This window comes from Lissotriton vulgaris, chromosome 1_1 (assembly GCF_964263255.1).
Source record: "Lissotriton vulgaris chromosome 1_1, aLisVul1.2, whole genome shotgun sequence".
Classification (NCBI taxonomy): Eukaryota; Metazoa; Chordata; class Amphibia; order Caudata; family Salamandridae; genus Lissotriton; species Lissotriton vulgaris.
Window position 1 is genome coordinate 1,409,003,511 of NC_141685.1, and position 12,723 is coordinate 1,409,016,233.

Consider the following 12,723-nt stretch of genomic DNA (forward strand, 5'->3'; position numbering starts at 1 on the left):
AAGGCTCCCTGCAGCGCTCTGTCACAGCAGACAGACTTGACAGAGTTTGGCGACAGAACCGACAAATCACGGAAGCAGCAGCTAACCAAAGGGATATTGACAGCAGGAAAGCCCCTGAGTCCCTTGAGTTTTAAGAGGGGGTTTTAAAGGCACGGCTGAAATAAAAAGTTTCCGACATCAAGACATCAGGTCACTGGGAAGCTCCCCTGGAAGTCCCATTGGAGGATTTGGAGACTAAGAGGGGGGCTTTGCAATAGCTGGAGCAGCAGTTCGACAAAGACAAAGACAGAACCAGCACAAGAGGCAGAGGCAAAGCGCCAGAAGCCAGAAGCAGATCGACACCCCCTGAACCCAACCAAGAAACAAGTAAGGAGGGGTGAAAGAACAGGGGTCAAGGGTCCAAGGGCCAAAGGGCCAAAGGGGACAGTAAAACCGAGAGGGGTGGGAGAGAATACTGGCAACTGCATGGTACTAGTCCAGTCAACCCGGTCTTTGGTACCAGTGCAAAGGGGCTGGAGAGTGATACATATGAGAAAAGTACATTCTGACGGACTAATAAGACATAACAAGTCATAAAGGCGAACCGAGATAGCTGAATCAGTCACTCATACTGAGTCCATTTGCAGCAACGCAGAAATAAACTTTTACGTTCCTTGGCAAAAAGCTATTTACCTAACCATCCAATCCCCGTTTATACTCCTAAGTGTATTCCCCCAACGGCAGCTGACGCGCAGGCGGCAGACGGGCTTGGGGATTCCAGGGTAAGACGACGCAGGAGAGGAGCAGGAAAAGGCAAAACACCGGAAAATTTGTCAAACATGCGGTCAGGAAAAATTCGACAAACTCGAATACAGAAAGCAAAAAGAAGGTTGACAGTAAAAGGGAAGAAAGATGAAGGGAGTAAAAGTAATACAGAAGAGTCAACCAGAAACGAACATTCTGTCCAGGCACCAACACATATGGCGGAACCTTTTAAGTTCGGAGGCGAAATGTTGAAACAATTTTCAATTCTTAAAAGAGCAAGGGGCAACAATACAATGCAATGGCGCAAAATCTCAAAAAAGCCCTAAAAACCCAATTGGCTCGATTTCATCACGCAAAAAACGCAAGATAAGAAATGATTCGGAAATAAGTACAAGTCCCACCCTCAAAGAAAAATCAACAATAAAAAATTGGCTGATAAAAACCTCGGCACAAGTTCATGCGCCTCAAAACCAAACAAAGTCAACACCCAACAAAACATCAGATGAGGCTAACGAACGTAGCCCAGCCTCCATAAATCAGAGCAATTTAGGATCCCAAACAAATCTGCAGAAGAGCGCACAAAAGATCGAGTGGTCCAAATCATTTTCGATCTTCGATGAAACGGAACTGCGTAGAATACTCGAAGAGAACACACACAAGGAAGCCGACCCAACGCAACTGAGTCTAGAACATTTGGGAAAATTGGAATACCCGGAAAACATTGGCGAAAGAAAAGCCAATGGTCAAGCAAGAAAGATAACAACCGCTCCAATAATTCTTACATTAAGCCCAATAAGACAACCGGCAGATAAGAGCCAAGACTCTACCATAATAAAGAGCACAACAAAAGAAGAACACCCGATAACTATTTCTTCTTTAGAAAGTTTAAATAGATCAACAGGGGTACACCCACAACAAAAGGAAGGGAAATCCACACTTTGGGGGGATGTGCTCCTAAAAAGTTTACAACAAGCAATTAATGCGCTGAACTTTCAATCCAACAAACTCGACGTGCAGGTAGATTTGATGAACCTAATCGCATCTCACATAGCGGGAATAAATTTGAAACTGGAAAAAATTTCGTCATACATTATAAAAGAAAAGGAGGAAGATAAAAAATGGAAAGAGAAACTAATAGATCAAAACTGCGTTTGTAAAGACATAATAGACAAATTAGCAACCTTACCAGCCATCTTGAAAGAAATATTAGCAGCAACAAGTGGGAAAACCAACAAAGGTGAAAATCCCAACACAGAGGAAAATAAAAACGGAAACCAAAACAGAATAAGTCATAACATCGAGGAAGAAAAAACTTTAAATGATACAGATGAAAACGACCAAAAAAAGGGAGGTCTGGGAGAAAACAAAACAATGGGTTCATCGAGTACATCAGAACCTCTAACAAAAAGACAGCGGAAACGGGCAAGGAAGGCAAGGAAAAACGCTACCAAAAGTAAGCAGGCAAAACAATTCTTTGCCATCTTCAAACAGAAGACAAAAGAGGCCAGAATAAACCCAATCACAGACACTCCAACTCCAGACACTGCAACCAAAGAAGACGGAAACAAAGAAACAAACACAGACGAAGCAGAGGAACAAACAAAACCTCCAGACAGAACCAAAATAATAACAAACACACAAAGAAAATCAAAAGACGAGGAACGGTTACTCATAAACAAAGCCAATGAAAATAGCAAAAAGCTAAAATCGGATTATATAGAGGTGTTAGAACAACAAAAAACAAAGGAAAATAATCCAAAAAGGGAATGTGAAACATGGGGCAACAAAGGATCAACTCAGCATACTGAAGGAAATTTACCATACACCAAGGAAAAAAAGGAAAAAGAGCAAAACCATAAAACAGGAGTCAACCAAGCGAGGAAATCAAATATTGGCCTGATCATCACAGCGGGAAATAATGGAAGAACATGCAGAGACCAGGAAGCTGAGTCAAATAATAAAACATGCCAAAATGAAGGAAACTTCCAAACAGGTCAAGACAAAATACACCTCTTACAGCAAGCACGCACAGTAGATTCCATTCGTCCGGACCTAACAACTATGGCCGACCAAAATGACAACATAACCCACATTCGATTTGATACAATAGAGGGAAAAAGGAGAATTTATCAAACCGGACACCCTGAAACAGCAAGAAGGGAAACAGAATGCAAATTACTGTTCAAGCCGGAATTCCAAACAAAAGGAAATACAGACACGCTGAACAGGGGAAACATCCTTCGATTAATCGTAGAGATACCAACACTAAGGGGGATAACAACAAGTGACCTGAAAGCAGTAGAATTTATCCAGGGAAATACAGATATGGGCTCGGAAATAAGTAGTACCACCTGGGTATCTAAAGAAATAGCAGAACTCATATTCTCAACCAGGACACAGTTTACAGAATGGGGAATAACCTTAGAACGTCTGACCCCAATAAAATATCCATTCCCCTTACTAATCAACAAGACTACCCAACCTAACAACGTAAAGGGAAAAACTCAAACAATCCTGAAAGGAGCAAGAAATAAATCTATTTCGGAACAAGACCTGAGTAGTACCAAAACAAAGCCACTACACCAGGGTCTGAAGGAACACAATGACTGGACCTGGTTGACACAGGCGCTAAACTTCCATCGATCCTGATGCATGCAAATCGATACAAAACAATCGAAAACCAAATGCCAATTTATCCCCAATAACAGAAACAAAAATAAGGATTTGCTCGTGGAACGTACATGGTTTCAAAGAAATGGCCCAAGACCGAGAAACAACAGACTACCTGAGTAAATTCTAAATAATTTTACTCCAGGAAACCTGGAATGTAACCGCGAGGCAAATCATGGGATACGAGGAATATCACATAATGGCAGAAAAATTTGCAAAGTATGGACACCCAAGGGGAGGTCTGTCAATCTTCATTACTAATAATTTCGACTGGAAAACAGAACTGCTCGACTCAGGAGAGAATTGGATACAAGTGCTCAAAGTAGAGCCGAAAGCAAACTAAAAGAACCCTGGATGGAGTTTACTTATTATAAATCTATACATTCACCCAGACAAGACGACCAAAATCGGAAAAGCTCACACTTTGATAAACTTGATAAAATCCTTACATAGAACTTACCAATCGCACGAGATATTCATTTCCGGTGACTTCAATTGCAATCTAATAAAAACAAATAACAAAAAGGACAAAATCCATAATATCTGGAGCGATCTGGAAACATTAGGTCTAACAATCCTAAATGGAAAAATGGAGGGAGACATACCCGCCAAAACCACTTATTCCAGTGGGAAAAAGAACTCCATAATTGATTTCACCCTAACAAGCATTGAATTAAAAAAGAACATAGAATATTTTGGTATACAAACTCGACCTGAGAGCGACCACTTCCCACAAGAGACAATATTGAGGTTAAACACCGAAGAGAAAACAAAATTAGAATTTCTTTCCGCAATTCCGGAAATATACAAACTGAAAAAACTCAAAAGCAAGGGCCTAGTAAAAAAGGAGATAATGGACGCAGTGTTAGAATATGAAAGTTGTCATACGGGCATGGAAAACCAATCACCCATAGCAAATTGGGAAAATCTACATAAATTTGTGCTGGGAAAATTTGCAATAAATACACCGGTAATTGAAGGTCACAAAGCAAACAAAGAGCCATGGTATAACACCAAACTAAGAGATAAGAAAAGGGAAATTGCGAAAAAATGAAGAATAAGGGCAGCAGAAAGAAGGTCAGGAAATGAAGTAGATAATAACGACATACAAAAAATGAGGAAAGAATATAAAGAGGATTGTAGAAAAGCTAAAAAAGCTCACACAGAAGAAATCTGGGTGGACCTTCTAAGAACAAGTAAACTTCCAAATAGTGGAGAATTTTGGAACATAATAAATAAACTCTCAAAAGTAGCTGGTGAACAAGCCAATATAGGAATAAGTGAAACAACTTGGGCCGCTTATATTAACAATCTGTACAACATCCAGAGCTATCCAATCAACATAGAAACAATCAAAAATCTAAAAGATCTAGAACAAAAAGATACAGCTCCCAGACAATGGAAGAACGTCCAGCAGGAAAGCGCTGCCCAAGAGGAACAAGCACCGTTGACAACGATTAAACACCTAACCGCACTAATAAGGAAAATGAAAGCGGAAGGAGCAGCTGGCCCAAATGGAATGCCGAACGCCTTATTCAAATATGACACCGACTTCTGGGCAAAATACTTGACTCCACTATTTAATTACATTCACAAAGAAAAAAAGATCCCACCGTCCTGGCAAGGAAACATCTTCCACCCAATTCATAAAAGTGGATGTAGAATGGAATCCGGGAATTACAGATTAATAGCCTTAATCGATGTGGAGGCAAAGCTTTTCTCATCCTGTATATCGTCCCTACTTCAACTTTGGATAAAAGACAATAACATAATACCTAAATTCCAAACCGGTTTCAGGGAAGGCATGGGCTGCTTAACCAACTTGTCAGCACTGTCGTTACTAATAGAAGGAGCAGGGAAAAGAAAGACTGGACTAATAGCCTGCTACATAGAGCTGAAAGCCGTCTTCGACCGAGTCCCCAGAAAACGCCTATGGAAAAAACTGGACCTTTGGGGTCTACCGCCGGCATTAATGGAAACAATAATGGCACTATATAGTGGAACATGGGCAAAAATAAAACTGGGAGACGGAAGAAGAATATCTGGTAAATTAAATATAACTAATGGCCTCAAACAGGGCTGCGTGCTCTCCCCAAGCCTTTTTAACATATATCTGGCCGACCTAAAAGACCATCTACAGAATACAAACGGACATCCGCCAAAATTAGCCAACGAAAGTATTCAGTTTCTCCAATATGCCGACGACATAGTAGTCTTAAGTCAAACGCCAATAGGCCTACAAAGAATAATATCAGAATTAACAGATTACTTTGAGAGAGAAGGCCTAGAACTAAACATCAAAAAAACAAAAGTGGTGAGACTAGCGGGCAATAGTAGATCTTTTAAATGGTACACAAAAGGCAGACAAATCGAGGAAACAACTGCTTATAAATATCTGGGAGTTACAATAAGTAAAAACATGTCACTTTCAGACCGAAAAAGAATCATCACCGCTAAAGCACAATCATTGAGCTTTGCGTACAAAGTTCTCCAAGATAAACTGCAATGTCCATCATATGACCACCTGTTAAAGGTAATGGCAGCCCAAGTCTTACCATCACTTTCATACGGACTGGAAATATGGCATGGAAAAGAAGCAGCCATTTTAAATATTCTCCAGACAAAAATATACAAATCTGTGTTCCATCTATACAAAGGATCAGCCCCGGCCCAAATAAGACTAGAATTTGGTTTGCAAAATCAAATATACCAACGGAAAGCTGCTCTAGTAAAATGGTGCTGGAAACTAAGATCGGCGGAAATGGGCTCTTTAAAAAACTTATGTTGGCAAGAAATTAAAAAACAATATGACCGACATGAAGCTAACTCATGGGGCAATGACCTGCGAGCATCACTAGAAACCCTCAAAATAGAGGAGATCTGGAAGAAACCACTGGAAGAATCATCCTTAAAAAAGATTTGCAAACTAAATGCAAAAGCCTTATCTTTGGTAGAAGATAAAAAGACCTTGGCCAAGCGACGCCATGCATGGACCGTTTTAAATTCATACAGACATTTAAAACCTCAAGCCTACCTCATAGCGCACTTCCGGTTATCTTTAAAAACAAAATTCATGGCCCTCAGAATGGGAGACCACTGCTCCAAAGACTTGATCCCATCATGGAAAGGCACGCATCAGGGACGAAGTTGTAGGTTATGTGACTACCACAACGAGACTTTGTGTCACCTCCTGTGCACATGTGAATCTTCCATAGAAAAAAGGGAAGAACTTATTGAAACCTATTTTTAATAAGCTACAGATCCGTACCTGCAGGCAAGCTGTGACCAGCTGGATGGGAGCAGGCTCAAACATTCTAATATGCCGCGGGGTAAAATTCATGAACTTTGTAGAGAATTTGCTCCAAAAAATAGAAACAGACCACAGATAAGGCCTGGGAGGAAGTATTTAATTAATGAATGCTAAAACAAATTTTAACCACATGAACTTTTAACCTGTTGTTATTTTAATAGAATTTTTGTACATGAATGCTTTATGGTTGTGATAAACCAAATAAAGTAAATTTTTGACTGACTGACTGACTAGTGAAGAAGATCAGGACATGCGCGAATTCTGAGGCTAACATCATGGACAAGCACGTAATATCTGTGAACAATACCATCCTTGGGAAACTCGCCAGCAATGATTGACGAATCAAAGAGTGGCAGTTTTCTGAAAAAGTTGATTCAAGAGCCCTAAAGTTTGAACAAAAGAGCCTCTGGTAAGATGGTCAAAATATTCTATAAATATGACTGTTTCTGTGCTCATGCCAGGATTCATCAAATTGACAAGGCAGATAATGTACTGAAGGATTGATGACGCCATTCTCAATCTTCGCGTATGAATCACAGTGAAAATACTCCAATAAATAATGTTTTGGAAAGAAAGCAATAGCAAGACGAAGAGGAGAAGACAGAAGAGTAAGGCGTTTTGCCAAGCATTAAGTGTTTGTGTCATCACCACTAGAGCAGAAAGATCCTGTACCGCGAACTGCTCTGTTTCGTAAACGTACATGGTTCAAAAGCATATTTAAAATGTGCCTTAGAAGCTTTCTCAGAAAGAACTAAGACAATATTAGGAGAAGGATCCCGATTGGCTGCCTCACACAGACCATCATTCCTCTAGAAATATTAATAACTACAGTGGTGGTGGTATTACCTGGGCCCAACGGTCCAGTCTAGCCAAAGGCAAGGCATTAAAAAAAAAAACCACGAGGAGGAAAAGATTGCAACTAAGAATAGTGGCCCACAAGCTACCAGTAAAGCAAGTCATATGAGCAGATGTGGTGCCATTTCTTTTGGTTGAGGTATTATCAGTTCATTAAATACTGCTGGGTTTCAAAATATCACATGCCTTCTCTAGAGCTTTTTTCTACATTTTAGTCTATAATGTCCAGTAAAGTTTTCTACCTAACATATTGCCATTGTTATTCAACAACCTGGCCACATCGTACGCAGGGCGACAGAAGGAAAAGCATCCTAGTGTTGCTCCCCTGCTAGTATGATAGCTGAGCACATGAGACCACCATCGATGGAGAGTTATGGTCGCCCCTCTGTTTAATTGCCCTGGGCATTAGGAGGGGAGAAGTAAGGCTAAGGGGTCTTAAGAAGGGTCGTCTAGCAGGACGAGGCTTCTACTCAGGTCACTGGGAGTTGTTACCACAGGGGTAGAGATGATGCAACAGCATTTTTTAATCGCTCAAAAGGCAGCTGAAATCCTGAGCAACTGTGGAGTAGTCCACTTTAAATGAATGAGCTGTAAAGAATTCAAGTGTGTTGGTATTGATAATGCCAATAGGACAGTTTTAACTTTCTCAGGAGGGGTGTCAGCTGTTCAAGGAACTCACCGTAAACACCTGAATTGCCCGTAAACTAACCCAACATGTGCAATCAATAAACTTGCAACAGATTTTATCCACAAAGAATGTCATTGTCATTTATTATCTCACATGCATTGTATTGTAATTTTTAGGGGTCCCCACATCCTTGAAGGGCTATAGGAAGCAATACTATGGGATTGGCACATGAACACAAGCAGTGTCCCCCTGCCATCAATAATTTACATTGATCCCATTTGCGTCCCTTTTAATGATCTTATCCTATTAGTGCATCCATAGAGTTAGGACGTGTTGTCAATCGAGCTTGAGAATACGTCTTCCTCTCTTTTTTTAACTGCTCCCCAGTTTTCCCTAAGTATTTGTTGTATTTACAGATACTAAGCTTATTGTGTGCCTGCACTTCCATGCACATTCAAGTGACTCTTCTTACACCCTCTGTTACTCTCAACTTTCCCAGTCTCTCTCTCTCCCCTTTGGTTGTTTTTCTCTTCTAGCACCCACGTTTTGTTGACACATAGAATCAATAAATGCTACCAGGGTTCACAAAACACTGATTTTATTAGGACCATGAAACATCACACAGGGCCAATGAGTGCTTGCCTCAGTGGGACATAAGTTTGCTGTAACTAATGTTTGGAGAAACGTTAGGGCACACCGGTGGTATGGAGAAGGTGGGGAGGGAGTAGGGGGGAGATGGGCTTGAGCTTTTTCTTTTGTTATATTATTCAATCGATGTACAGTTATTGGCTCTTCACTGCTAGCGGGAACTGGACCTCTAATCGAGCAGAAGGAGGCTGCACTGCTGGGTTGGGGAGGCCTATCATTTTGTAGTTGATGTCATTGTAGTCTTTGAGCCATTTTGGTATTGACATTTGGACGCTGTGACGAGAGAGATGGCAGTGTCGTATATTGAATAACTGTAACACTGTATTAAGAGCCAGTTGTTCTTTGAAAAATTACAAAAAAATGTTTTTTTTAAAAACTAATGTTTGGAGAAACTGAACTTTAAACAGGAGGATAGGAGCAGATGTCTAAAGGTTCATTGGAAAAGGTCACTGAAGAGGATTTTCTGTGGGCCACAAAGCCCCAGAAGCCTGAATCAGCATAATGGATCTTCAAAAGGATGTCAATTGATGGTACATGGATAATGCACATGCTGTTGCAAAGCTTGTGTTAAAAGGGCAGTGAGGAATAAATAAAAGATGAGTGTATCCTACAAGGCATAATTAAGAGCAAGCATTCAGGTGGTGAGCTTCGTGAAGGAGGATGGATACCCCTTTTTTGGAGGCAGTTGTCAGTTCAATGGCATTTATCAAGAGACAGGCAGACAGATACACACTGCCCCCTGTGCCCTGCCTCTGAAATAGTATTTATTTACTTTATTTATAAAGTTTTATATAGCGCGAACAAGATCCCGAAGGATATCAGAGCATCTCCTCAGCAGTCTCTTGCTACTTCAGGTGCGCTTCAAACTGCTCACTCACTCCATCCTGGCATCAACCCAACATCTCAACATTTTTTTTTATTGATGACCAATAGAACAATACCTGTCAACAGTACTTTGCAAAGCACCGATTCTAGTCTGCATCATCTGAAGGACGCCTGGAAAAAGGAAAAAAGAGGAGGGCCAGGGTTAGATCAGATAAGATATCAAACCTTTTTTCACTCTCAAAACAAAATTAAGATTCACATTTTTCATTCTTATTGACATGTTCTGAAACATTTATTGCGCCCATGCCGGAATAAATAGGATCTACAAAGTATTTAAAAACCTTTTATCTCAGCAGCAGCCCTACTGGTAATGGGTAAAGGACTACCACATACTGTATCCCAGAAGAAAACATGGACTATGACTGTAAGGATAGAGTAACAATGTTCTGAAAGCCCCATTAAGCTTTTTAGGAATTCTAAACTATTGCTGCATTTCACACTTGTCTCTCCAACTACGACAGAATGCCCTTCTCCATAGGTTCGGTTTCACATGATTATAGCCGTCACTATATTTATGGTATGTTACTTTTCTCTCATGAAATGCATGTTCGTAATTCCAAAAGACAGCTGGCATTTTAACATAATTAAAATTTAAGAAGCAGCAACAAAGCCCTCTTCTGCATGGAAGCACTTACCGTGCACCAGAAAGGAAAGGCAGTATTATTACATCCAAGACACAGTTTTGAAAAATTAACTCACAAAAGCAAGATTTAACCATAAAGTATTTTCTCATCATGGTCCAGTGTCGAGGGCAGTAACATCGGCCCACTATTAAATGGCATCCAGTACGTTCCTTACCACTATCTCTTCATGATAAGTATATTATCGTTAAGCATGGCTCTGATAGGGAGCAATCAGCTGAATGACAGTATTCTAAATCTGGTCATTCACGGCTATGACTAACAACAGAACTTGTTAAACACTTTTGCTATATCATAAATAGGGCTCCTGGATTTCTGGTCTTTTTTTTTTACATTTCTGTCTGTATTTATCCATATTTATTTTGGGGTCATCTTATTGGTATGTATCCATATGTATTTTGAGAATAAACAGTCATAAAATGGTATAGTTCCACATTTATTTAACTGATAAACATGCACGCATACTTTGATGCCTGTCCTGTTACAGCAAATTAAGCAGTCAAATATAACAAAACACCACAACTACATGTAAATATAGCACTATATAAAAATATATGTTAACTAATGCCTGTATTTAAGGAAATCTCATCCTGTTTTTTTAACTTCCCATGCTTTCTATCTGCTCTGTTGTTGGCATGGAATTCATGTAGGACAGCATGGAGAGTCACTCGCAAGAAACACAATTTTTTTGTATTTTTCTGCTTTTAAAAATAAATGCAAACAGAAAAAACATTGTTTTCGGTCTGTATTTATCTGTAAAAATCAGTAAAAACGAAAAAAACTGGGACCCTTATCATAAAGGAATTCTAGGCTGCTGTGTCAGGGCTCTTGAGGGAGCACAGCTTCTGGAAGGAAGGGAATACAGGGAGGCTTGTGGGGGTGGGTGGCAGGAGACCACGTACTGGGACAAGGAGGATAGGCCATGCTGTGTAAGGAGCTCCCTGTTACATCCTATGTTTATACGTTTACAGTAAAGCTGTTTGTTGTATATAGTAGAGCCTTTCGACGTCATAGCAGTGTGGGGTAGAATGCTGTTGAGCTTTTAAATGATTCAATGATTGGGAGCAGAGGAGAAAGCTGTTTTAGTGGAACTTCTGTTAAGGCTGGCTTTTGTACTCATTGAATATATACTTACTTATTCTGGATCTATGCTTGAAACATGTGGCGACAAGCTGAACTCAAGAACTGCTTGAAGGATTATTGAAGGTTATTCGGCAGCTGAATTGTTGAACACATAGCAGTAGAGTTGACGTTGGTGTGGCAGATCATTACAGAGCTCAGGACATGCTGTAGTCATTGATTGCTGGAAAGGAAGTTACTGCTGGCCGCATGGTTTATTTTGAGCCGCTAATTTGAGTATCCTCTGATCACACAGGTTGTTATGCATTGGTCAGACATTCAGAAACTGACACGCGTCGCTGCGTGCTCACACCAAGGCATCCATTACATCCTTTTTTATGTATGTTTGATGGGCATTCAGGAACAGGCATGCTTCACTACATGCTCATGCCAACACCGATCAACGTGCCTAAAAAGTACGTGATCATTGCATACTTACTTGTGAATATAACAAATAATACAATATTCAATTCCAGCATTACAATGAAGTGTGCTCAGTCCGACAGACAGAAGACAGAAGTTACAGGTTGTAAACAAAATGCTGAGATTTATATTGAGCGAACATATAGTAGGTGTGTAAAGAATACTCCTATTCGATTTCAGTACATAATTGAAAGAAACACCAGACAGCCTTTTAAGAATCCTTTTGGAGTAGATTGTTCTTCGTAGGAAAATACTATGCCTGGTGTCAGTGCGCCATTTCCCTTTTTACTATCTCCTGGTAAGCCAAATGTAGGCTAGAAACCGTGGTATAGAAGTTTTGAAAAATACCCCATTGCAATTGATGGGAAGAAATTTGATCACGAAAGGAAATTAGTTATGTTATACAGTTGTCTGTGAGCACAGAGGTAATGTATTTTTGACCATATTCCTGAAATTGAGGCTGATGAGGATCATTTTGGAACCTTGAATAAGTATACTGAAGAAATTATAAGGCTTGGTAAACATTTCAGTCCTGAAATAGATATTGTGGTCTAGAGACAAATTGTTCACAAGGAAACAAGAATGTGAGGAATCTATAAAGAGTTATGTTGCAAAATTACGTATTCTGGCATCGTCCGATGAATTTAAAGGGTCTGTAGATCAATATCTGTGAGATCAAACTGCGGTGGGATGGTTCAGCAAAAAAGAACACGAGCAACTTTTGTGCTGTCTTAACTGAACCTTGTAGGAAACCTATTAGAGGAATTGAACGGTCTGGACTGCAATTGCTTCTAAGGAAC

At 40.1% G+C, this 12,723-nt stretch overlaps 1 protein-coding gene across 1 annotated transcript in view; it reads right to left on the reverse strand.

Annotated features, from left to right (window-relative positions):
• The window catches only part of COG5 (component of oligomeric golgi complex 5), a 1,241,975-nt gene that overhangs the window by 1,083,517 nt on the left and 145,735 nt on the right, over positions 1-12,723 (reverse strand). The window contains exon 4 of the mRNA XM_086929720.1: positions 9,797-9,851. Coding sequence (XP_086785846.1) covers positions 9,797-9,851 — 55 coding nt within the window. The remainder of the gene's footprint in view (positions 1-9,796; positions 9,852-12,723) is intronic.